The sequence below is a fragment of the Peromyscus eremicus genome, chromosome 15 (assembly GCF_949786415.1).
Source record: "Peromyscus eremicus chromosome 15, PerEre_H2_v1, whole genome shotgun sequence".
Lineage (NCBI taxonomy): Eukaryota > Metazoa > Chordata > Mammalia > Rodentia > Cricetidae > Peromyscus > Peromyscus eremicus.
In genome coordinates, this window is record NC_081431.1 from 57,996,818 (window position 1) to 58,024,057 (window position 27,240).

At 43.0% G+C, this 27,240-nt stretch overlaps 1 protein-coding gene across 4 annotated transcripts in view; it reads left to right on the forward strand.

The window, feature by feature from the left end:
* The window catches only part of Ppp1r12b (protein phosphatase 1 regulatory subunit 12B), a 204,422-nt gene that overhangs the window by 74,127 nt on the left and 103,055 nt on the right, over positions 1–27,240 (forward strand). For 3 of the 4 annotated variants that reach the window (XM_059281124.1, XM_059281127.1, XM_059281123.1), the window contains exons 9-13: positions 1,279–1,391; positions 4,572–4,772; positions 6,325–6,407; positions 8,162–8,287; positions 15,491–15,673. In XM_059281124.1, the coding sequence (XP_059137107.1) occupies positions 1,279–1,391; positions 4,572–4,772; positions 6,325–6,407; positions 8,162–8,287; positions 15,491–15,673 (706 nt within the window). Of the gene's footprint in view, positions 1–1,278; positions 1,392–4,571; positions 4,773–6,324; positions 6,408–8,161; positions 8,288–10,865; positions 11,046–15,490; positions 15,674–27,240 lie in introns of all 4 variants that reach the window. The other variant, XM_059281126.1, reaches the window with a different exon arrangement.

Consider the following 27,240-nt stretch of genomic DNA (forward strand, 5'->3'; position numbering starts at 1 on the left):
ATGCCTTGATCATTATAATAACTATGAAATGATAGTATTAAAAGCAGAAAGAGGCTTACTATAGCCAGTGAGATATGCAGTCTAAAAGTACTATTTCTAATCTTCATAAAAATACTCTTAAGGCAAAAATTAAAATCTCTAGTTAGGGGCTGGAGAGATGACTCAGCAGTTAAGAGCACTGGCTGCACCTCCAGAGGTCCTGAGTTCAATTCCCAGCAACTACATGATGGCTCACAACCATCTGTAATGGGATCTGGTGCCCTCTTCTGGCATGCAGGTATACATGCAGAACACTCATACATTAAAAAAATATAAATAAATAAAAAATTCTTTAAATCTCTAGTTAATTAGAAAACAGAGCTTCAAATATGATATGTAACTTAGTGTCACACAGTTAGATGTAGCTTATTATCACAGGATCCATGAAGTTTACTCTGGATCTGTTCTCAGAGCATAAATACCAGAATCGTAGCTACTAGGTACAGGCTCTGTGCTAGTTATTAACTGCTATGCAGCCATATGTAAGGCAGACAGCTTTCTGATTGCTGACCCTGCTGGGCTGGACCACTCCTAGCTATGTGAGTCCGTTACTAAAGTTCTGAAACTTAGTCAACACTCTCTGAAATCCTTTCCACTGTTAGGTCCTGTTGTAACTCCAGTCACTTACTAACCAACAGATGTGTGATTGTGATCACTGAGACATCATTCCTCCTCTACATCCGTCTGTCTTTCCACTTTCTCTGGAGCTTTTTAGAGAATTTTGAATGATTGTATCAGCTTTCAGAGGCTCTGTTCTTCTTTAAAATCTACAACACCTGTTGATCTGAATCAACTACAAGATCTTGTGGTTTTTTATTATAATGTGTCTTATTTCTTTTTTATTGTAATTACCTAGAAAGCAAAGTCTATCTTATGCATTTTCTGTTTTCATTTCCCAGCCAACTTCCCTACAGAACTGAACAGATTCTTTATAATGATGAATTTTACATACGATATAAATACACACCCACACACACACACTCACTCACTCACTCACACTCTAATGTGGAGACATTTTTTATCAGAAGTTGGAGCCTACCAAGATAAGGATATCCTTGAGTTTATTTTCTTTTACCCACAGTTGCTAGAGTTTGTCCTAGTGTGAGTTCAGACATCCCATGTCCTAATAACCTGCTTTGATAATGACAGAACATTTTTTCCTTAATAGAAAGGGATTTATACACACAAAGATAAGATTTCCATATTTATATCTATTGCTTCTCTTGTCTTAAATAACAGATAAAAAGCCAGAAGCCACTGTCAACCATTCCAACTCTGAAAGCAAGAGTCGTATCATGGAGCAGATCCCAGCCCCAGCTCAGAACACCTTCTCTGCCTCTTCTGCTAGGAGAGTGAGTACTTTGGAATGGATTTGAGGTGTATTTCACTCTGCTACAGTAACACATGCTTACAAAGGCCTCAAAGACACATTCTTGCAAAGCAGTAGGAGTACATCCTTGCCTCTCTTAGGCTAGTACACCAAAATACCATAAACTGTGACTTAAAAAACAGAAATTTTCTTCTTACCGTCTGGAGGCTGGAGAGTTCCCAGGACAGTGTGCTAGCCAGTCCCGTTCCTCCGAAGGGCTATCTTGTGCTTGAGGATGCTCTTGCTGTGTCTTAGCATGTGGAAAGAGCGCTGGTGCCCTCCCTTAGAAGGGCAGCAGCCCCACGCTGTTGCCCACACTCGACCTTGTCACTTCCTCAGAGGCCCAGTGTCCAGATGCAAGAGTGATGGTTAAGACTTCAGTATGAGTTTTGGAGGGACACAAAATCCTGTCCATAACGTTGCCCCACAAGTCCTTGAAAAACCAATACCAAACAAATATGGCTACAAATGTGTTACAATAACAGGATGAAAGTATTCTGAGACCAAAAGAATTCTTGTTTGAGCAGTTTTCTTCTTATTGACAATGAAGATAACTGTATACAAAGTAGACTGGCAGGAAGACACCCAGCATCCAGAAATGTTTTGATGGCAATTGCTTTGTCTACTTCTCATGGAAAGTTTAGTCTCATGGGTAAGGCTGCTGCCCTATATGACGGGCGAGGAGGGAAGAAGAAGGACTTGTTGAAATGCCACAGCACTCCCGTGACAACTTTATGTAGGCCTCTCAGAAGCTGTAGGCTTCTGGCCGAGAGACAGAGTTGCTCTGAGATTTTGGAATCGGCAATTGGGAAAGCTCGCTGGCCTTAGAGGTTTTAATTGGCCACCTTAGGGGAAATGAAGCACAGTCTAGCCAGGCCTTGTTTATTTTTAGAGGCATCATTGTGAATCATTAGTCAGGCTTTAGATAGCATGCCATCTTTGCTCGTTATCCAGTCGTTTACTTGCTCCTCAGATACTGGCACTACTTCTAGGGGTGCCTGCACGCCTACGTTTTATAAAAGAACAATTCCAACTTAGGAAATACAAATATGCGCACGTCCTCTATGCTAAAGTAATACTGGGAAAGGAGGAAGAGTTCCATTAGCGTCAGTGGCTTATAAAAAGGAAGGAACTCATAAGTGTATATTTAGGTGACTGATAACAGGAGAAAATCTGAGTGGAAGGTGGATGGAGATGAGTGACTTTTACTCTACTCACCAGCAAACATGACCTGGATTTGGCAGAAAGACACAAGATTTTTTAAAAAGGTCCTTAGACCCTAGGAAGGGCACTGTTGCCTGGCATCTGAAGGACCAGTTATATCCTAAAGACCCTGATCTGCTTTCTGGGCTAATGCTAGCCTGTGATGTTTCCCTGCTTTCTTTGTTTCTTTGCACTAAGGACTGAACCTTGTATGTATATGCTAAGCACGCACTCTACCACTGACCCATATCTCCAGCCTGTTTCCCTGCTTTATAAAATGACGATGTAAAATTGCCCTTGAAGTGTTGTGTTTGTCTTTAGTGCTGACGCTAGAACCTAGGGTCTTGAACATGCCAGACAAGCATAGTACCACTGAGCTGCATCCCGCTGGAAACTTTCTGTTCCTTCTCTGTGGTTTTGAGACAGGTCTTAGGTAACCATAGGCCATGCTGGCCTCAAACTTACTGTGTAGCTGAGTGCGACCTTGGTCTACCTACCTCTACCTTCTAAATGCTGTTGGATGTTCTTTTTAATGCAATTGTGGTGATGGTGAGCTATTGACTTCTTTTTTTTTTTTTTTTTTTTTTTTGGTTTTTCGAGACAGGGTTTCTCTGTGTAGCTTTGCACCTTTCCTGGAACTCACTTGGTAGCCCAGGCTGGCCTCGAACTCACAGAGATCCGCCTGCCTCTGCCTCCCGAGTGCTGGGATTAAAGGCGTGCACCACCACCGCCCGCTATTGACTTCTTGGGAAGGTGCTCTGTCTAGGCAGAATAAGAAAGATGGTGACCTTCTCACCTCTAAAAATTTTATCTTTTAAAATTTCTTGCTCAATAAAATGTCAAACTCTTTGAAATTGCTGCTTAATATAAATAGATTATTTTCTTAATATTAGAGTTAGATTTTTTAGGAGTTGCCAGTAGTATTAACGTATCACATAAGAGACCTTGGAACACTCAGTCCTAAATGAGATCTCTCCATCAAATCCCTCCCCTCAGAGCACCTGTGGAAGAGGAGGCAGAAAGAGTGGTAGAGCCAGAGGGGGTAGAGGGCACCAAGGAAACAAGGCCCTCTAAATCAGCATGAACAAAGCTCATGTGAACTCACAGAGACAGAGGCAGCATGTACAGGGCCTGCGTGGCGTTCACTAGGTCCTCGACACTTAGGTTATGGCTTCCAGTTTAGTGTCGTATGGGACTCCTGAGTGTATGAACAGTGGGTCTCTGTTTCTTGTGCCTTCTCTTGGGCTTTTTTCCTTCTGTTTGTTTTGTCCAATTCCAATGTGTTAGTTTTTGTTTTATTATGTTTTATTTTATTATTATCCCTTTACTAGTGACAGATAAAATGGGAGGGGATTCAGAGGGGAGAGGAGGTCAGTAGGAACTGTAAGAAGTAGAGAGAAGGGAAATTTTGTAATCAGGTTATATTATGTGAGAAAAAAATCTTTCAATAAAAGGAAACAATTAGCTTATCACATGGAAGAACGCTGCCTCCACATATATTTATACATTAGCTCACCCTGATTCTTCAGACTGTATCAGGGGAAGAATTAAGCTCATTACCACAGTTTCACAGATAAGCACATTGAGACATAGAGAAGAAAAGGAGTTTACTTCCAAGTACCAGCAAGTCAAAAGAAAATGAATCACCAGAGCGGTCTCCTGGTGCTTCGGGACAGTGCTGGTTCACAAGGACAGCAAAGGGGCTTCCTTTCTCAGAGCACGTCTGTGGGTAGGCACTAAGAATTGGAGTTCACTGCTGGCTTCTGAAGAAAGAGCCCTCAGGAGGGAGCATCTAGCATCTGCCAAGTGAGTGGGCACAGTGGCAGGAAGCCTGCCAGCGGTCTGTTCCTCTAGCAAGCACATCCTAGGCTGCTCCACTGAGCTTCGTCAAGTGGGAAAGCAGAGAGGAGAAATCACAATAGATCATCAGGACTTCCCCCTTCTTTTTCTTCCCTCATAGTTGTCCAGTCTTTTCAACAAGGCAGAAGAGCCCAAAGACGAATCTCCTTCTTCATGGAGACTGGGACTCAGAAAAACTGGCAGTCACAATATGCTGAGTGAAGTGGCTAACTCCAGGGAAGCCGTTCGGGATCGAGGCTCCTCCATCTACCGATCCTCCTCAAGCCCTCGGATCTCAGCTTTGCTGGACGACAAAGATAAGGTGCAGTGGGGGAGGGGGAGGGGTCTGCAGGGCATTCCAAGGCAGTGTTCTCTGGTGCAAATTCAGTCCCCACAACAAGTGGAAGTATTTTCTAGTCCCCACGTTGACTGTGGAAGAACAAAGACTGTGAAGATGTTTTTCAAATGGAGAACGAAGTAATTCCTCATATTACAGAAGGATGAGGGGCTTTGGTGTCCGGCATTGGGTGTCTGTTGAAATGAGTTGGCCTTGTCACTTCAGTAGTTTCATCAAGTAGCTATGTATTTGCTAGTATCTTTCTCAGCCAAGAAAGAAAGTCTTAAAAATAGCTTTTCCCGCCGGGCGGTGGTGGCACACGCCTTTAATCCCAGCACTCAGGTGGCAGAGCCAGGTGGATCTCTGTGAGTTCAAGGCCAGCCTGGGCTACCAAGTGAGTTCCAGGAAAAGGCGCAAAGCTACACAGAGAAACCCTGTCTCGAAAAACAAACAAACAAAAAAAGCGCTTTTCCCTTTGGCTTATTCTATGCTCATTCTTCCTTACTTTACCTAGAGCAAAACAATGACTCAGAAAGTTGAACATGGCCCAAATGGTTCTTCTGAATCAGTATCAGGAAAGCTTACTCTTTTGGTGTTTGCAAGCAGAGTTGAACTTTGACCCTTAATGCACATTAGCACATTAGCTGGACACATTAGCACTTAGTGGTTTATTGTTTCTTTGTTAAAAATTAAAACAGGGTGGCCTGGAACTTGCTCTGTAGCCTCAGCCTCCCAAATGCTGGAATTCCGGGTGGATACTATCTTACCCTACCTGGTAGAAAAATGTTAACCTGTTATTTTTCATGTATAGAAATATATGATTAGGCTGACTTCCCGAGCAGTTCACCATTGTATTCATCAAAGAAGAATTTGGTTCTAGATTTCACCAGGTTCACTTAGTGTTCTTCTCTGGGGTCTTCTTGTAATCACAGTCCTCTTCCTGTTTGCTTTTCTGGTGACAGCTTGAAGGGGTGAGTTCTAGTGGTTGGATGAAGCGCAGTCTACCTGTTGTGTGTGTCACTGGGAGGTTGTATGCCAAGGGAAAAGTAGCTGAGACCAAATGACACTGATGTATGCAGGGCGTCACGTGGAGCTGCTGCGGCTTCTCAGACCCTGTCACTCCCCTCAGAGCTGCCCTTTGTCTGAGTTGTGCTGTTTTCTTCACTGGGGCATCCTGACTTCCCTCTTGACAATTGTTTCCCTCCGTACAGGGTTTTTATGAAGGAAAGGTAAGAATACGTTTTTGAAAGCTCACCTTTTGTAATGCCACTCGAAGTAGAATTAAGGATGAATCCAGATAGGAGAATATGCAACTGTCATAAGTTCCACTTTTCTTCCCTACTTGAGATTTGAGGCGGTCTCACTGTAGTAGCTCTGGCTAGCCCTGAACTTAAAATCTTCCTGCTTTTACTTCCCAAGGGCTGGGATGACAGATGTACAACTATGCCTAGCAGAGTCCTGCTTTTTTACCAAGAATGTTTTATGCTGTGTCACTCTTGAGCCTTTCTTGCATTTTACCTGTTTTTATTTTTTATAGGATAGAGAAAACAAAAACTACTTTAGTACGCTGGCACCCCGGAGGCTCAGCAGCACAGGTGACATTGAAGAAAAGGAGAACAGGTAATCACAGTACGTGCCAAAAGATGGTTTCTCTCAGCCCCTCTGGGCACAGGATCTGGCTGTTCCTCTGCCTTGTCTCACGGCGTTCTCAGTACATTATGGATTGCCTGACCTTCTGCTCAGATACTTCCCAGCCTTTGCTTTCTCTCTTGGTCAGTTCTTCACCCTTTACGTTGTAACTCCAGATTAGACATTACTGTCTGTAGGACTCTGACCTTACCCAGTATGAGTTAGTGTTCGTACCCCAGCAGGCTCTGCTCTGTTTCTCAAGCCACTGGCCATGCCTAGTATACTGTATACCACATAGTAAACATTGAATAGATTTTTTATGTGACATGATCAGCTTCTAATGTGTAAGGAAGTAAAATTTAATGCCTTCTTCACTAAAGAATGAATTAAAACGAATAATGAAGATTTTAAAATATTGCTGCATTTCAAGGCAGAACCCAATCTAGACCCTTTTTTTTTATGGCATGCTGCTCCCAACAGGCATCACTTGGGAGCCTGTTGCTGGGAGCCTGTTGCTGGGAGCCTGTTGCTGGGAGCCTGTTGTTGGGAGCCTGTTGCTGGGAGCCTGTTGTTGGGAGCCTGTTGTTGGGAGCCTGTTGTTGGGAGCCTGTTGCTGGGAGCCTGTTGTGGTTGGGAGCCTGTTGCTGGGAGCCTGTTGCTGGGAGCCTCTTGTTGTTGGGAGCCTGTTGTTGGGAGCCTGTTGTTGGGAGCCTGTTGTTGGGAGCCTGTTGTTGTTGGGAGCCTGTTGTTGGGAGCCTGTTGTTGTTGGGAGCCTGTTGTTGGGAGCCTGTTGTTGGGAGCCTGTTGTTGGGAGCCTGTTGTTGTTGGGAGCCTGTTGCTGGGAGCCTGTTGTGGCTGGGAGCCTCTTGTTGTTGGGAGCCTCTTGTTGGGAGCCTGTTGTTGGGAGCCTGTTGTTGGGAGCCTGTTGTTGTTGGGAGCCTGTTGTTGGGAGCCTGTTGTTGTTGGGAGCCTGTTGTTGTTGGGAGCCTGTTGCTGGGAGCCTGTTGTGGTTGGGAGCCTGTTGTGGTTGGGAGCCTGTTGTTGGGAGCCTGTTGTGGTTGGGAGCCTGTTGTGGTTGGGAGCCTGTTGTGGTTGGGAGCCTGTTGTGGTTGGGAGCCTGTTGTGGTTGGGAGCCTGTTGCTGGGAGCCTGTTGTTGGGAGCCTGTTGCTGGGAGCCTGTTGCTGGGAGCCTGTTGGAACTGCAGTTCAGGCTGCAGCTCAGAGCTGCGGAATGAGAACCAGAATTTCCTAAGTGATCTAAATGAACGTTGAAGCCCAAGAAGGACTGTTGTAGTTACAGTCTCTGCAGCAGAGACCCCAAGTTCTTGAGTGTGAGTGTAGACTCCTACTGCAGCCCCTTCTGGGTATCTTCTGGTTTGTAATGCTGAAGAGGCACCTAGCAGCACCTCTCCTCTTCTCCTTCTCATTAGCTCCTTTGCAGCCTGCCACTGGGGGTCATTGCAGGATGCTTTTCGAACGAGAATAAAAAGGGACTCCTCATCACAAAAGGATGAGGGGCTTCTGGTGTGAGGTATAATTTGGTACCTGTTGAATGAGTTGACTTTAATGTTGATAGAAGAAAGCCAACACCAGTACAGGAGACAGGTATAGACAACAGAATCACTTGAAAGATGTGCCTGTTTCTTTAGCATGTTACAGCTTTCCATTGGCTCTTCTCTCTGTTTGTAGTCCAGAGCGGTGGTAGGAATCATTGCTTTGTTGGTTTTTCTTTCTTGCCTCTACAGAGAGTCAGCTGCTAATATAGTGAGGAGTGGCTCCTACACCAGGCAGCCGTGGAGGGATGAAGCAAAGGGAAGTGAAACCCCACAGACAATTGCTCCTTCCACTTACGTGTCAACTTACCTGAAAAGGTACCAGCTGCAGAGGGGTGGGAGATGATCTTCCTTTGCTCTGATCATGGGAGTATGGGTAATGGTTGCATGCCTTTGATATCCAAATAGGACCACAAAAATGAATGACTTTTAGATTTGGGGATCAACATTTTCACTAATTTAACATTGATTTATTTCTCTTAATAACTGGATTAAAGTAAGCCAATTCCAATCCTTACTATAGACCCTACTTTACACTCCATCCTTTCAGCCCTATTGAAATTTCAGTCTGAAGTAGCATCTAGTGATCTCTGGGGAAAATGGAATTTATATACTCTTGCCTAGTCTTGGTTTTCCCTTTTCTAAAACTAGGGTAGTTTTCATCACAGTTCCACTTGGGGGTGGGGGTGGGAGGCACGGCAGGGTGGTAAGGAGTGGGAAACGGGAACAGTTTTCTGTTGGATTTAAGACATTTCATACTGAGCCTGTTAATTTAGGGACTTGAGTTGTTTTTGTTTTTTTATGACTTTAATGGCCCTCAGATCCATCAAGATGTGAAACTCGCAAGTTTGGTGTGCAGAGAAGGTACATGGGTTTCCTTTGATCTCATCTGTATTCTTTCCTGCAATTATTTTCTTTGCCACAAGCTAGCCAGCAAGCAAAGCACCTCTGCCAGAACCATTAAGCTATAAGAGACACTTAGTAATATTTTGGTTTGGATTTTGCTGCTGATGTAGAAGAATCTGTTTTTCATTGCTTACTTTGAATTCTTTCTGCACTTCCACTTAACCCTTCAGCTGCCGCCTCCTGCCTTTGTCATCAGGCTTTCTAGATGGCTACCTTAGAGACAGGCTTTGGCCAAGACTAAGAGAGCAGATTAGCTGTTTGTGATCACAACTATTTCTACCTACCAGGGAGGCTCTTGATAGGTAGTTAATGTTGGAACATGGGAAATAAGCTATAATGGAAATAGATACCACTGCCTTTTAATTCTTCAGTTCTGCAGGTACATTCTAAGAAAGGTCTTGACTTTGAAAGTATACAGGTACAGCTCAGTGATCTCAATGGCATTTTATTTTATGTATTTATTTATATAGGCAGGGCCTCATGTAGCCTCTCAGCTGGCCTTGAACTTACTGTGTAGTTGAAAGTAACCTTGGAATTTTGATCTACCTGCCTCCACCTCCTGAGTGCTGAGGTTACAGGCATATGTCAGCACACACATTTATGAGGCTAGGAATTGATCCCAGGGCCTCCTGTATGCTAGGCAAGCATACTACCAACTGAGTTACAGCCAAGCCCACTGACAGTTATACAGATCAGGTGTTTGGGGCTTTATGAGGGTATCGCCCATTTCTCTTAAAGGGAAAGGCCTTGAATAGATATATCACTATTTCTTGCAATCAAATCCAATATCAAAGAAGCATTTCTAATAGAATAATGTCCTAGAGGTAGGAAAAAAGAAAACTTCAATTTAGTTTCCAAGTGTGGAGTTATTAGGGGGTGAGGTTGTTGATGTTCATGACCCAAATTTATCAGCAAATGGATGAGTAGCTTTGGTTTGATGTAGTTTGGGCAAAGTTATAGTGAGCAGAAGATGAAAGGGCTGCAAATTGTGCTTAGTTCCATAAGCACTTTTTGAGAAAAGATCTACAACTTGCTTGGTGCCTTAGATTGCCAGTGCTCCTTTTCTGTGACCCGAGAGTGGTTTTATAAAGCCTTGTGATCCTCCCAAGAAGAAGGAATTGTATGCCATCACCATTTGAAATAGAAAGTGCAAGAAGGAATCTCTCATCCCCCAGCTGTGCCAAGCCTTGGTCATCTTCGAATTTTCTACATCATCTCTTGTATTTAGCCAGGAACAAGTCTCATACAGCTCAGTAAGATGCTGCTTTTCTAGTGGAGGTTTCACAGCCTTTTATCATCACCCCTAGTGTCTGGTACAGTCAGAAAGCATTTACAAACTTCTAACCCAGTAATGTTTCACTGCAGTTGAGATAGTCCTTACTTCTTCAGTTGAAAACGAGCAAACAAACCCCCATGCCTTTTTTTGCCCATACACTATTACTTTGTAGACTTAAAGCTTTAAATCTTCCATAAGATGTTTTTTAATTAAATGACTGGAGCAGCCATTTTTTCCTCATGTAGTTCCATTCTTTCCTTTACTTTTTTTGTTGTGACTTTTTAAGACCTCCTCCAATTCTTGGGTCTTCTGGCTTTTGCAGCATTACTTCTCTCTCATGTAGGTGGTCATGGTGCATGATTTGGGGCCTTGGGTTTGCTCGGGGTTGTTTTTTCTTCTAATAATAGTCTCTTGTCATGTATTCTACTTTCTTGCTTTTCCTTGTTGACTGCCACCTCTCCTCCTTTACTCTTTTGGGTGATTGATCAAAAAAAATCATTCTTCAAAGAGTGATGCTTGTTTCACTCTTGGATGAGTGCCTGCTTGCTGCTGGAGACCCAGCTCTGGCTGGAGTTACCTCTCCACTTCCTGGTTGCCATGCCATCTCTCTGGCCTCCCTTCCTTTCACATGAACAATCAGGGTGGGAAGGTGGTGTTGGGAAACGGTGGGTGAGCAGCATGTCCTGAAGAAAGTGACTGTGTGCTGTTTTGCAGTGCTTCATTTGGTAAAAGTAGTGACCCCACAAGTCCCTACATTTCAGCCAATCGCAATTCATCTCCTGCTACCTCACCCATTACCATTGGTTCATCCACCTCTTGGGGCAGCCAGTGGCAGCCTGCCTCTTGCCCTGCACCAGTCAGTACAAACACTCCTGCGTCTGTACAGCACGTCAGGTAAGGCTTCCTGGAGCCATTTGAGTGTGTCATCACAGTTACTGCTTCTGGAAACACATAGGAGGTCTGAAGCAAAGAGGCTTGTCAGTGTAGAAGTAAGTTTTGACTTTACTATCCAGTCAGCAGTTGCTTATTGAATAACACTGAATCCATATCATTGTGTTGATGTTCAGGGGTCAAAGTAGCATGATTGCTTTCATTTCTCAACCACCTTTCCAATGTGATTACAATTTTAGAATCAGATCCTGGATAATAAACTATATATTAAAAATATTGCTGTATTTTACTGATTAATGTTCTAGAATCTCATGTATTTAGTCTTTTGGAAGATGACATACAAACCCAGAAGAAAAGCTAATCCATGTTCCAAAAACTTCCTGTAGCCTTCTGAGAATTATGCTAATTAGTATTCTTTTGGAGCACAGTGAGACGGAGAGGTTTGTGTTTGCAGACACTATGTTCTGGGAGCATATCTTTTTGGTTTTCCATTCATCTAAAGGTTGCATGGTAGAGTGTCATTATGAAAGCACAACAGGACTTCAGTTCCTTTTTGGTTTGATTATTTTGAGACAGGGTCTCACAATGTAGGCCTGGGTGACTTTGACTTCACTTTGTAAACCAGACTGGCCTTGAACTGAGAGATCTGCCTCCTAAGTGCTGCAATTAAAGACATGTACCACCACACCCAGTCGACACCCTCACATACATACTTAGTTGATGCATATGTATCTACGCCTACTTGTCTCTAAGTGTACCAGATGTGTGCAGCGTCTGCTGACGCCAGGAAAGGGCATCGGGTCTCCTGGAACTGCATTTTCAGGTGGTTGTGAGCCACCTACAGTGGTGGCTGGAGCAGAACCTGGGTCATCTGCATGAACATCAGGTATCAAGTGCTCTCACCCAGAGCATTTCTCCAGCTATGAGCTGCACTTGGCACTACAGGTTTTTACCCTTTCCTGGGTGTTGGAGGCTGTTTTGGTTTTGCCATATGGCTTTTGAGGGTCTTGTTTTGGTAGAATGAAAGTTTAAAAAAATAGAAATGGTGTTGTTGTTGCCAGAACACCTGTTATAGTGGTGCTTGGTTGATGTTTGCCAGTTTAATAGATCTCTTTCCCTGAAACAAATAGTTGCCATTAATTTGGTTAGAAAGAACTATTTTATAATGCATTATCATTAATACTGTTATAATTATGTAGAAATTTCAGGTTTATGACCCTAATGATAACACTGTATAGTTATAAAGAAATTTACTAGATTCCCATAATAATATAGCTACATTGACATTCTGTATATTATCACTAAAGATGAAGAATCCAGACAGGAGGATGGGCATTTAACTTAGTGTTTAGCACTTGCTTAGCATGCCTAAGGTCCTGAGTTCAACCCTCAGCACTGAGGAAATCACAGAGCTGAAACTGGGGACTGTTTTGTTTTGTTTTTAAGATTTATTTTAATTATATATACAGTGTTCTGCTGGATATTTGCCTGCAGGCCAGAAGAGGGCACCAGATCTCATTATAGATGGTTGTGAGCCACCATGTGGTTGCTGGGAATTGAATTCAGGACCTCTGGAAGAGCAGCCAATGTAACCTCTGAGCCATCTGTCCAGCCCTCAGGGACTGTTATTGAACCTATTTTGTGACAGGCACTGGCCTAGTTTCTGTACAAAAGGGATTTGTAGACTGGGATTTGGTTTATTCACATGCAGCAGTAAATCCCTGTAATACTGCTTTAAGTATGAGAAGGTTTCTTTTCTTATAAGTAAGAAAGACAAGAAACAAGGCAGCACAGTAGCTTCAAAGTCATTGAAAGATCCAGTTCTTTTCTTTACATCACGGATTCTATTTCCAAGGCTTGCCTCACAGTCCAGAATAACTGCTGGAGTTCTGGCCATGGGGGCTGTATTCTGCATGTGAAGTAATAGCCAAGAGGGAAGCAGACAAAGAAAGTCCTCTAAATTCATACTTTTCAGAAACACTAGATCTATGCTTATGTCTCTTGGGAAATTTCCAGCATCTGACAGACCTTGGAAGATGTCAGTTTTGGGTGGGTACATTGTTGTCCCAAGAAGTACGGAGCACACAGAGCTGAAGAGATGGCTCCTTGGGTAAAGGAACTTACATTCAAGCCTGACAACCTAAATTCCATCCCTGGATCTCACATAGTCAAAGGAAAGAACTGACCCCTGCAAATCATCTTCTGACCTTTGTGAACACATCTACATGCATACAAACCCCACACCCCACAAATAAATAAATGTAAAAAAATTAGAATCTCAAAAGATAATATAAAAAATATATAGGGCACCTGTTAGGAAGGTCAGGGACAATGAGTCAGGTATCTCCTGCCTTGGGCACTCATATGTTATTTATAGTTTCACAAGCAGCTCCCTGGTATATTAAGCATTGTATGTATTTTTAGATGAGGAAAGCAAACCAAAGGCTTAATCATCTGCCCAAGATCACAAAGCCATTGAGGAACTGAAGCAGGTTTTATATCCAGATTAGTTTATGGAAAACCTCCCTATTTTGTCATGGTTTGTTTACACCGAGTTTACATTTTATTCTGGGTACTATTTAGGTATTGTACAGACATTGTTTCATCATCGTGAGAATTCCGCATAATGCAGCAGCATTTTCCCTGTGTTATGGATGAAGGATCAGATCTTTAAGCTGGCTGATTTATTAGCACAATGTGGTTCCATTGTGTAGTTTCTTACCCTGCTGTAGAGCTCTCCTGGCTACCCTTGAACAGTCTGCTTATGAAGTTATAACATGTTTCAAAATAATAGTAGAGTTTTATTAGGCTATAAAATAAAATCAAATCTCTGGCATTTCAACAGCCTAAGGAATTGCAAGGTGGGCAAGATGGCTCAGCAGGTAAAGGTACTTGGGACACAGGCTTGGCAACCTGAGTTTGAGCCCCAGAGCCTGTGTGAAGGAGGAAGGAGAGAGTTAGTGCCACAAAGCTGACCTCTGACCTCCTCCCATATACACTGAGCAAGTACACACCTATAAATAAAGCTTAAAAAAGAAATTGCAGAGAAGCCAAAATACATTATTAACCGCAAAAGAAACTTCAGTAAGCTTTTGTTAAATATACAATTTTACTTAAGGCTTTTTGTTTCTGTTTTTTTGTTTGTTTGTTTTTTGATGAGGAGGTAGAGTCTGTTTTCCAGACAGGTCTCAAATCTTGGGTTCATGGAATTTTCCTGCTCGAACCTCCTAGTAGTTGAGAGTTACAGGTACACACACTGTTCCCAGGTTGGCACCATATTCCTTATGGCTGTGCTTCTGGTTAATTTTATTAGTACTTCCTGTATACTAATAAATCTGAGAAATTAACTTTCAACTTTTTAGATGAGAAAATGAATATGCATTATCACCTTATTCTGAGATATTAATTGCTTCTGGAGAAGTAGCTTATTTTTTAGATATAGTTTCTGTCTTCAAAAGTGTTATATTTTTATGTGTTTCTTAATGCCATGTTTAGACTTTATGATTGATTATCTCTTTACACTTATCCTAACAATATATTTGGAAGTGAGTTTATAGCTACTTGTAAACGTTTCTGATAATTGTGAGTAGGTGAAAAACAGATCTTTAACATTCATGCTTTTCATTGCTTTTCCCATCTCTGCAAGTATCAATTTTGGATCTCTGTTACCCCAGCAACAAGCTGTGACATCACAAATGATAGCTTTTTGGGTGGAGAGCCAGTGTTGCTCCTGACTCTTTGTTAAGAAACAAAGATCTTATTTTCACATAAATGACTTTAATTACACAGCTTGCTGTTGCAGTCTGTAGTTAGGGTTACATATAGAATCCTGCTCGATTTCTTCTGCAGTTTCTTTCTTAGGCAGCTGTGAGTGTAGAGAATTAGGCACTTGGCTAAATGGACAAAGACTGCAGTTGCTGGGCTAGGTGAGAGAGAACCAAATAGACTGAGGTTGTAGAATAATTTTCAAATGGATAATTGAAGAAGACGATCATCAGATCTAGGCTGAGGACTGCCACAAAGAGTTCCCCTGCCAAGAACTGAGGGACAGGTGGAGACTAAGATCGTAAGTGATGATAGTGTCTCTCTCACCTGTAGTGAGAGCCCATCTCTGTGCATGTGTGGAGGGAGGTCAGGTGGCAATGAGTCATTCAGGACACCTGCATATGTCACTCTCTTGCCTTGTGCCACAGCTGATTTTTGTTTGTTTGTTTTTTAATCTCATGCAAAAAAAAATCTTGTAAAATGTAAGTCCTGGGCAGAAGGTGTCAGACTAAATGTATAATCATACTGTTCCAATATCTAAGAGCTCAGAATTAACAAACCAACAAACAAAATCCGAGCAAGGAGGTTCTCATTAGGTCTGTGCCTCTCCTTTCTCTGTGCCAGTGTTTTATTGTCTGCCGTGCCTGACCACCTCCTTTGGCTCTTGTCTTTGTTAATTTCAGGACTCCTTACAGATCCCAGGCTGACTCGGCAGCAGAGAAAACAGCAGACGATGTCTCTTCGAGCACTCCCCTGTGTGTGATCACCAATCGCCCTGCACCCAGCACTGCCAATGGGGTTCCGGCTGCCACACTGTTCCCCTCCGCTGCAACAGACTCCTCTGTGGAAGCCCGGGAGAAGAGGAGGTATGAGGCTCCTGATGCATGTGCAGGGCTCTGCTTTGACAGAAGAGACAGAGAAGTGGCTGTGAAGTCCTTGACCCAAGCTCAAATAGATCTGAATTTTACTGTTCGGGGCATGTCTTACCTTGGAAGGTTTTTTCATGGTGGAGGTCTATTTAGCATTATGTTCTGTATATAGTCAGACCTTCTTTCTATTTGTCTTGTGATAATTGACAGGCATATTTTTTGCCTTTTGTGATATGGAGCTTGAAGCACAGAGAAAGATCCTTCATTTTGTTCTGAATTTTCGTAATCACTCTGTGCAGCTAAGTAATACTGTGAAGAAAAAAAAAAAAACCTCAAAGGAGCAGAGCTGGGTGTATAGTTTTATGCATGTGAAGATAATACCCGGGAAGAAAATGAACGTTTATGGTGATGTGGGATTGAGGCCCACTTGTCTGCAGCTGTTGAGATGTGCTGTGCCCCTCAGGCTGGCTTCTATCTTTTGATCCGCTTGCCTTAGCCTGCCTGAGACTAGGTGTGCAGGTGGTTCCTCCCGTGCTCTGCTCCACTGCAGTGTTTTTAGAGGGAGATTCTGAGAGAGCCGATGTGGATCAACAGGAGACAGAGTCGAGGAAGAGGAGCACTCTTCGGTTGTTAGGATTAAGAGATTGTGGCCAGTGTGACAAAAGGAAGAACTGCGGAGTATTCTCTCCCACTTGAGGTCTCTAAGATCCAGTGTACGTGGAAGACTGAGGCTGTGGCATCACTTTCTAAGACTAGAGAAAGAGACAAACCTTTATCAAGGTTTGGATTCTTAGTTTGATTTATTTTCAGTATCCAGAAAGATATTTTTCTCTTTCTCAGTGTGTATATGAGAAGGCAGGAAGTGCTATCTAAAAGACACAGTACCAAACTTCTGAGTTATTTCTTTATTGTGATGACAACCTAAAGTACACATTGTGAGAAAGGAGGGGAGATGTCAAGTGTATGAAAAATATTATTTTCCTGGGTTTTCTCTCCATAAAATTGTAAGAAAATCAATTTTCTGGACTAACGGGTTTCTGAGCCAATAGTTGTCCTCTTTTGTTTTTAAAAGAGACATTTTTATTTGTGTATATGTGGTATGGGTGCATTGTGTGTGTGTGTCTGTGTGTGTGTGTGTGTGTGTGTGTGTGTGTGTGTGTGTGTGTCTGTGTGTGTGTGTCTGTGTATGTGTGTGTGTGCTTGCAGGTGTGTATGTGCATGCATGCCATGTGTGTTGCTGGTGCTTTTGGAGGCCAGAAGAAGGTGTCAGGTATCCTGGAGCTGGAGTTACAAGAGGTTGTGAGACTCCTGATGTGGGTGCTAGGACCCAAATTTAGGTCCTCTGGAGGAGCAGCAACTGTTCTTAAGAGCTGAGTCCTTTCCCTGCCCCCCAGTTGTCCTCTTCTAATTGACTTCTAGCCAAGTAAACATTAATAAGTCAGTCTTGAATGCGTAATGCTTGTGTATTTACTAGTGCACAGAGAAGTACCATTAGTTTCATCTGAGAAACTACATTTAAGAGCAATCTTTTCATTAGCAAAAAAAAATCACTCTTTAGAAATGTTTCTTAGTGCAGGAGAGATGGCTTAGTGGATAAAGTCTTTTGTGCCAGTATGAGGATGTGAGCAGCAGGCATGGCGTCTCACATCTGTGACCTCCACTTGGAGGAGACAGACAGAGGCAGTTTTGGAGCTTCCCTGGCAGGCAACATAGCCGATCCATGACCTCCTGGATCAGAGTGGAGAAGCAGTTAAGGAAGACACCCCCCCACACACACACACAGATACATGTAAAGATGTACATACTCACACAAATACATACACCCACATCTCCCACACAAAGTGTTTCTTAGCTGAGAGAAGTAAAACAAGTTCAATTTATTAAGATTATGATCCTTGGAAAGATGGAGAAATCCTGTTTGTCTTCAGTCTGGATTGAATGTCTGTGTCAGTCAGAGAATCGGAGAGAGAGAGCCACTGCCTCTGGCTGTCGTAACCTGCAGTGCGAAGACAGCATCACTGCAGGTTTTGATTGGGCTTCAGTCGTTTGGTCCGTCCACAGGCAGCCACTGAACACCGCTGCGGACTAAATAGGAAGACCAGGCTACATTTCCTCGAGAAGCAGCAACTATAAACGCAAAGGACTAGCTGGGCATGAGTGGTGCACGCCTTTCATCCCAGCACTCAGGAGGCAAAGGCAGGCAGAGCTCTGTGAGTTCCATACCAGCCAGGGACACACGGCGAGGCCCTGTCTACCTAAAACAGACAGACAGCGAACCAAACGAAAGAATTAAAAGGACCAAGCTGTGGTGTTAGTGAGCTGTTGTACACTGTATCAAGATGGACGAAGAGTGCGTTTTAGTGCCTTTAAGAATGGCATGCAGTGGCGCTGCAGAGGTGCCTCAGCACTTGTTGCTGTCGTAGAGGATGCAGGTTCTATTGTCAGCATGCACATGGTGACTTACAACATCCCAACTCCAGTCGCAGGGGATCGGTGGCCATCTTCTGACTTCCACAGGCACCACACATACGTGTTGTATACATACATACATTCAGGCAAACATTCACACACAAAGGATGACACTAGATAAAAAGCTGTTAGTCACGTGTTTGGTTCTGACTATCACTGTTTTCAAAATCTGCATTGCTGCGGTTACCAGGAATCACATGAAGCCCAAGTAGTACATGGGTGACCTAGACAAATATGATATGAACCTACAGGAAACATATGCACTGGTAAAAATAATTACATCTGTGATGTCTACAATGGAGCATTGTTCATCTGAAAATAGAAAGTGTTTCAAATTTCACACATATTCAAAATTGGTTTGGTTTTGTTTCTTGGAGACCAAGTCCTCCTGGCAGGTCTAGTATATAGCCCAGGCTTGCTTTGAACTTATGGCAGTCCTCCTGCCTCAGTCTCCTTCATTCTAGGATTACATATGCCACCATATCTGATTTCACATACAAAATTACTAAAAAAAAAAAAAAAAAAAAAATTGCATCAGATAATCTTCATGTTATGTGTGTCGGTTGGATATGTCAGGTTTTGGACACTGTGACAAATATCTGAGAGAAATTATTTAACAGGAGGAAGGTTTATTTTTGCTCATGGCTTTAGAGATTACACTTCATGGTCGGCTGGTTTATTGTTTCTGGGCCTGTGGTGAGGCGGAACATCACTGTGGAAGTGTGTATGAGCAAAGCTGCTCATGTCTGGCAACCAAGAAGGCAAAGAACAACAGAGGAAGTGGACTGGAACAAGGCAGCTCCTGGAAGCAGCCCTCCAGTGACCAACCCTGCCAGTGAAGCTGTACCTGTGCATGTTGTAACTCTGCCGATCCATGAGCTATCGTGATCTGGTCACTGCTCAATTGTTGGGCCTACTAGCTGGAGACCAAGTCTTCAATACATGAACAGGTTGTGGGAGACACATCATATGAAGCATAAATTAATCTTATGTGTAGATATGAATTTCTTATCCCAAATAGCTCATTATGTTTATGAAAATATCTCAAAATCTGATGTGCTTCTGGTCCCCAGAAGTTTAGTTAAGAGATGCTTAACCTGTACCATAAAGAAGTAGTGTGAGTTATGAACAGTGTGTTACAGAAAATGAACACTTCTCCTGGGGGACCCAGATAACTTTCATGAGGGTGTGATGCTTAGACAGAGGTCTGTAGGATGAGTAACAGCTAGGGGAAGAACTTTTAAAAAAGATTTATTTTATATGTATGAGTGTTTTGCCTGCAGATGGGCACCACATGTGTGCCTGGTGCCCAGGTAAGTCAGAAGAGGGTGTTGGATACCCTAGAACTGGAGGTATGGAATGTCGTGAACCACCATGGGGGTACTGGGAATTGAACCTGGATCCTCCACAAGAGCAACACGTGCTCTTAATCCCTTATCTCCAGTCCTTAGGGGACAAACTTTCTAAGCAAGTTATGGCAGTTGAAAAGACAGTGTTAAGTGCAGTCAGATTCTTTGGAGAAACTGCAAGAAGGTTTATATCTAAGTGAAACATTGGGGGAAGAGTGGTTTAAGATGAGGCTCGCGGAGAGGATGGAAAGTAGCAACATCATGTTAGCGTCTTCCAGCCAGTGATGAGGATTTGGGATTTCTAGGCTTCATCATTATTATGATGAATCAGTAGAAGAATTTTCCCAACAGCTCTATAGAGACATAATTCATATACCATATAACCCACGCGTTTAAAGCAGCAAGACATTGGCTGTTTATTTTATTTTTAGGCTTATTTATTTTATTTATGCGTGTGTTTGGCCTGCATGTTTGCAAATATGTGCACCACATGCATGCCTGGTGCCTGTGGAGATCACATGAAGGCATTAGATCCTTGGAACTGGGGTTACAGATGGTTGTGAGCCACCATGTGGGTACTGAGAACTGGACCTGGGCACTCTGTAAGAGCAGCAAATGACCTTACCACCAAGCTATGTCTCCATCCAAAGACAGTGGTCGTAGAATGTGGAACAATAGGTGTGACTGTTGGCACAATGAATTTTGAACATTTTTGTTACCTGTAGGAAAAATCTTATACCTATTTCCCTCATCTCTCTATATCCCCCCTCTCCGCAACCTAAGCAACCACTGATATATTCCTATTTTTCTTATTTTCCACCTTTCATATAAATGGAAAAAAGATGAGGGTTTTATGATTGACCTCTTTCTAGTATACTTTCAATATGAATTTGCATTGAGGAAGGTATGAGGACTTTATTCCTTTTTATAGTCCACCATTGGATATTGTTTGTCTATTCATAAGTTGATGATTGTTTCTATCTGTTGGCTATTATGAATAATGTTACTATAAACATTTGTGTGTACATTTTTATGTGGGCATATTTCTCAGTTATATACCTAGTAGTGGATTTTGTAGGCAATATGCCACTAGACAATTTTAAGCTTAGAGTATGATGAATCCTTTTCTAAAAAGTTCTGGCTTTTAAACTCCGCTTGAAGTTATTAGATAGGGAAAGAATGGGTAATAATGAGTGTGAAGTGACTAGTAAGGAGACCGTTGTAGAAGAAAGGCACCTATGACAGAGCAGGCCTGCACTGGGATAATGATAGAAGGGATGGAGAAAAGTGAGTGGGCTAATAATATATTTATTACACTTAATAATTTGGAGGGAGGGAGGGAACAGATGAATGTCATGCACGTGTATGGAGGCCAGAGGACAACTTGCCGAAGTTGGCTCTCTGCTTCCACCATGGAGTCCTGGCACTTGAACTCAGGTTGTCAGGGTTGGTGGCCGAGATTATTGTTATATTTCTATGTAGCACCACGGATGCAGAAGCTCAGCTTTTACTGTCGTCATATGTGATGTCAGACATACTCAGTTGAGACTTGAAGAAGAACCTATATCAAGCTAGAACTCTAGGAGGGCTGTCCAGTTCATGAGCAGTGTTCCTTGTAAGCCCTGCCTCAGAGAAATGGCAGGGAAGAGGGTCTAGTCAAGGATCTGAGCAGGGATGGAAAAGTAACTGGAGAAAACTTCTACTACATGTAGAATTTGGAATCCCAAGTCAAGAATCTAACACAGAAGCCGGGTCTTCACTCTTGAACGCTTGGTGTCCCGGCACAAGCATAGAGTGTTACAAGTGAATAGAATCTTGTCCAGTGGAGACTCACATGCAGAGCATCTAACAGCCGTTTGTTGAAAGACTGCCACATGTCAGTCAAAAGGTTAAAATTACAACATCAAATGGAAAAAAGCCTTTTCATCATCTTGAGTATTGAAAGCATATTGTGGAAAGACAGCCAAGCAAATCGAATACTATTGTGTAATTTTTAAGCTCTAGGAAAAAGAAATGTATAAATTGGAACTGGAGGGATGGCTCAGCAGTTAAGAGCACTTTCTCCTCTTTAAAAGGACCCAAATTTGGTTCCCAGCACCCACATCCAGCAGCTCATAACCTCCTATATTGCTAGCTCCAGGGGATCTGATGCCTTTTTCTAGATTCCAAGGGTACCTGCAGTCATGTACACACACCCATACACTGACGCACACATACACATTTAAAAAAATGCATAAATGTCTGTGATAACATGGAGGAGGGGAATCTAAATCAGACTGCGTTGGTACCTGGGAGGTGACTAGAGACAAGTGGAAATTGATAAATAGCAGTGGGAGGGTGGTGTTTTAGAGGAAACATAAGAAATTCATGAAACGAACAAGCTTTCTATCCCTGAAGCTGGGAGAAGGCAAGGCCACTGAAAGTGTTTTTTTTGTTTTGTTTTGTTTTGTTTTGTTTTGTTTGTTTTTGAAAACAGATTTAAATGAAGGGAGTAGAGTGTAGCCAGATTAATTGGAAAACAATAGGTTAAGCTAAGTTAAAACATGTTTACTCAACAAGCCTTCTCTGGTCATCTGGGAAAAAGAGTGATGGTTGAGGGTGGGGTCCAGGAGTGGGTAGAATGTAGCATGTACCCAGAGGGTTGTTTTTACCTTGAAGGTGGGGTCCAGGAGTGGGTAGAATGTAGCATGTACCCAGAGGGTTGTTTTTACCTTGCAGAAACTCCCAAATTTACATTCCACTGGATAGTTTTTGGAAAGTGTGGAGCTAGAGAAACCAGGCAGGAACCAAAATCAAGTCAGTTTTCGTCTGTGGTGTGTTAAGAAACTTGATCTTCTGTTCTCAGAGCTGTGAAATACCATAGTAGAATTTTCAGTAGGGGAATGACTTGATCGCATAAAACATATCATTTAAGCCTTTACAGAATTAAAGGCATTTAGTTTCTTCCTCTAGATAAGCATAAACTAAAAGGGAAAAAAATCAGATGTTTTGAAACAGCTAAATTTTTCTTCTGAAAGAGCATGCTGAGTGATAATTCTTCTCTTTTGAAGCTTTGGCTTTCTCTGTAATCAGCTCATTGTGGAAGTGTTTCGACTCCTACTGGGAAACCACCGATGGAGGCCTGGAAGCCCTCATTCACAGGTCCAATTTGAAACAATTAGTAGCATTGGGATAAATGGGGATTAGAAACTGGCCACAGCAAGACTTAGCAGTAGAAAGCTGTCACTCAGAAATACTCTCCATTTGCCTTGTAACTGAAGCACTTTCTGGGGAGTGGGACTTAGCGCCCCCTTTCACAGTTGGCTCTCCTCAGAGGTTTGGTTTTGAGGAAGGGATAGCGAGTGTGTTTAGACTAGCCAAGAGTCATTTTAGCCATTGTCACTAGGTCTGGACTCAGTTGACCACTGACATGTGGTTAGGTGAACAGAGCCAGGTGCAAAGGATACATTACGATACCAAATAAACACAATAATGTTATAACTGGTTTCTGGGTGGGGGGGATTCTGGCTAATCTCCCACTTTTCTGGAATGAAAAGGTGTTACTGTTATAATGGAATGGAAGGAAGAAGAACAATTGAAAAGAAATTTTCTCTGGAACCAGTCTCCCTTGTGATATGCCTGTGGAGATGGCCATGTCCATCTAATGGTAATTGCAATAGCCAGTCAAGGTTTTCAGAATGTGTGTGTGTGTGTGTGTGTGTGTGTGTGTGTGTGTGTGTGTGCATTTACTAGAGATTGAACCTAGGGCCTGGCCTTATTGTTCTAGGTAAGCACTCTACAGCTGAATTACTTTCCCTAGCCCCTTTATTAGCTTTATTTTTTAAAGGGGGTTGGGGAGGGACAGGGCTTGATCTTGCTGTATAGCCCTGGCAGAACTTGGGGATCTCCATGCCTCATCCTCTTGAGTAGTTGGAACTACAGGCCTGGCTAATTGTGTTTTGTTTCTTTCTTCCTTCTGTCCCTCCCTCTCTCCCTCCCTCCCTTCTTTCCTTCCTTCTTCTTCTTCTTCTTCTTCTTCTTCTTCTTCTTCTTCTTCTTCTTCTTCTTCTTCTTCTTCTCTCTCTCTCTCTCTCTCTCTCTCTCTCTCTCTCTCTCTCTCTCTTTTTCTTTTTGGTTTTTCAAGACAGGGTTTCTCTGTGTAGCCCTAGCTGTCCTGGAACTCGCTTTTTAGACCAGACTGGCCTCCAACTCACGCTCACAGAGATCCACCTTCCTCTGCCTCCTGAGTGCTGGGATTAAAGGCGTGCGCCGCCGCCGCCGCCGCCGCCGCCGCCGCCGCCGCCGCCACCGCCACCACCACCGCCACCACCACCACCACCATGCATAAGACAAGGTCTCATTCTGTAGCATAGGCAGCCCTTCTCAGAACTGGGCTTACAGGTGTGAGCCGCCATGCCCAGCTTAATTAATGGTTATGAATACACATTTTACAACAGAATACACACTATAATGCATTCTTTTTAGGAAGAGCATGCTCTTGGATTTACTAATCCCCGCGTCCCTGAAAAGCTCTAGTGCAGTCTGCTGTTACTCTCTTTCTAGAATGGAAAGGAATAGGATAGGTTCCTTGCTTTAGTGAAAGGGAATGTTGAAGCCCTAAGACCATAGAGTCTTTCACTCATCAGCTAGGCTGCCTTTTCCTCTCTACTGAACTATTACGGCTTTTGAGTTAAAATAATACCCATTCAGAATAAAAGTCTGATTCCAGAGCCAGCCTGTCTTGATCTGCGGTCCAGAATTCAGCACTCATCACTGTCCTCCAGTTTTGGGGTTGACCTGGGGACTATAGAAAACAGAAGGGGCTTCTAGTTCTAAAGGACCAGATGATTTTGCTGGCAGACTGCAGGACAGAAATGGCAAGGGGCCAGCAGTTGGCAGATAGCTTTGCAGGGATACCAGGGCCAAGGAGCAGCTGTCACAATCATGTAGTGGTCAAGTTCATTTTCCAAAACTCCAAGTTTTCCTTAGCAACAGAATATAAATAATCCTCTTGGCTAATATTAGAGTCTGATAGTGACTCTCTTGCCTGCCTTTTCTCTTCTTATGTTTCCCTGGTAGATTTTCCCTCCCCTCTAGCTGGCCTTGAATTGTATATCCCTCCCTCCCCCCTTCCTCCCTTCCTCCCTCCTTCCTCCCTCCTTCCTCCCTTCCTCCCTCTTTCCTTCTTTTCTTCCTCCCTCTTCCCCCTCCCTTCCTTCTTTCCTCCCTCCTTCCTCCCTCCCTCCCGCCTTCCTCTCTCCTTCCCTCCCTGCCTTCCTCCTTCCTCCTTCCTTCCTTCCCTCCCTCCCTTCCTCCCTTCCTTCCTTTCTTCTCCTCCATCTTCTCCTTTTTTTGGCTGTAAATAGTTTGTTTCCCCAAGAGGCTAAAGTTGCTTATCCCTCCAAATAGCCCACATTATATTCAACTCTGCCCTGCTTCTCAGGGTACGACCCATACTGGCTGAGTCATATACTCTCATGTCATCTTCTTGAATGCTTTGAAGTCTCTTTAAGCTAGGTAGTTATTCCAGTTAACATGAAGCTGTTGGCAGATTAATGTGACATCATCTTTGGAATATTAGAAACTTAAAACAAATAATCATTTTTAAAACACTTAAAACTGTCTCTAAGCTATAACAGTTCTCATTTAAAGAAGAGATTTTACAGAGTCTCCTAATCTCTTTCCGTTTTTGCTCTAAAATGTTTTCCTTATCTGAAAGTCTATAGCAAAGTTGAACCTACTTTTTAATTTATTGATGTAATCTTTCTTTCCTTGTGTGAATATTCAACAAGAAAAAGACAAAGTGTACATGGTAGTAAGCAAATTGTATTCCGAAAATAAAATACCATCAAACAGCATCCCAGGCCACCCAGAAATTTTCCGTGAAAGGAAGGGTCAAAATCAGGTATAGTGTAGCACTAAGAAGGCTGAGGCAGGAGGATCAGCACAACCTATGGGCCAGCCTGTGCCTGCCTCGAAATCCATCTCAAACAATCCAAAATTAATAAATGAGAGAAAAGAGGGACAGGCAGCGGCGGCGGCGGTGCACACCTTTAATCCCAGCACTCAGGAGGCAGAGGCAGGTGGATCTCTGTGGGTTCAAGGCCATCCTGGTCTACAGAGTGAGTTCCAGGACAGCCAGGACTACACAGAGAAACCCTGTCTCAAAAAACAAACACAAAAAAGAAAGAAAGGGGGAGGAAGGATTAATAGGTTTTCTGCCCCCCCCCATCATAATAGGTTTCTCCACCGATGCAGTAAGCCAGATCAAGCCAAATTGAAAAATTTAACAACAGCTTTATTTAAGCAAAGCAACTGGTGGTGTTCTCCAGTCCCAGAGATCAAGCCCGAAGAAGTCCTGTGCTTGAACTAAAGCAGGGAGATTATATAGATTGTAGGCAAGGGGGTGATGACGTGTCCACCACAAGCTGGGTCTGTGCCCAAGTATGGCCAAAAGCTGAGCGCTTTAGGCAGGGACTAGGGCGACTGGCAACTTCAGGGGAGGAAGCTGCCATAGCCTCCAAGAATGTGGAACTGCGCTTTGTTTGGAGACTCTGAGTGGGCGGGGTTTGGATAGAGAGAGAGAGAGAGAGAGAGAGAGAGAGAGAGAGAGAGAGAGAGAGAGAGAGAGAGAGGAGAGAGAGAGAGAGAAGAGAGGAAGAGGAATGGGGCTTTCTGGATCATGCAGGGGCAAGGATCAATCAGTATGACAACTTTCATTGTCTTGTTTTAAGAAATGACCCCAGCAACCCCATCTTCAGTAACTATCATCCTGATCAGCTATCAGCCCAACACTCACCAACAAATCAGTAAGGTGTCACTCTGGAAGATTCTTGTTTTTAAAATAGAATTTAAGATTATGCCCTAGGAGCCATGGGCCCCAGTCCTGAGGTGGCAGAAAAATGAGCTTTACTGCACCAGGCTGAAGATGGTGTGTAAACAGAATGGTCCACAGCACCTCCCTATGGTTTTTCTTTGCTTTTCTTTGTTTTTCAGATTAGTCTGCCTTATGTTAAAAGACACAGTCTCACTATGTGGCCCAGGTTGGCCCTGAACTCATTGTCTTCGTTGTCTCCCAGTTTCCTGTGTGCCGGGTTTGCAGATGGACCCTCCACACTCAGCTTGAGTGTGTCTGCTTTGAAATGGTTGTAACAGTGTATTGCTCCCCAAGAACTACAGAACAGTGCCAGGCTGGACAGTACTAGGAAGTTCCCATTCAGAGTACTGTTTGAGTATTTACTATGTGATTTGGGGTAAAGCAGGTTCCCTTCCTGATCTGTGCCTTGTATGTAAAGAGGGCTTGGAATACCTTTTTTGTAAGTTTGTTTTGAGGATTAGAAATAATTTATGTAAAACACAGGTATTTCACAAACTGTAAAATAATTTACTTGACAGTATTCATGTTGTCTTTTATTAAGGTCTGTACCTACTTCGCTAGAGCTGATGCATTTGGAAATAAAATCTACCCAAAAGTGTTGTTGGTTTCTTTTACTCTTTTGAGGGGCCTGCCACCCGGCTCCCAAATAAATCACACACGGAGGCTTATTCTTAATTATGAGTGTCTGACCTTAGCTCAGGTGGTTTCTTGTCAGCTTTTCTTTTTGGCTTTGGTGTTTTCTTTTACTGACAAATCTATTTCCTCTATGGTATCTTCAATGCCAGAGATTCTCTCTTCCATCTCTTACATTCTGTTGGTTATGCTTGCATCTGTAGTTCCTGTTTGTTTACTCAGATTCCCCATTTCCAGCATTCCCTCAATTTGTGTCT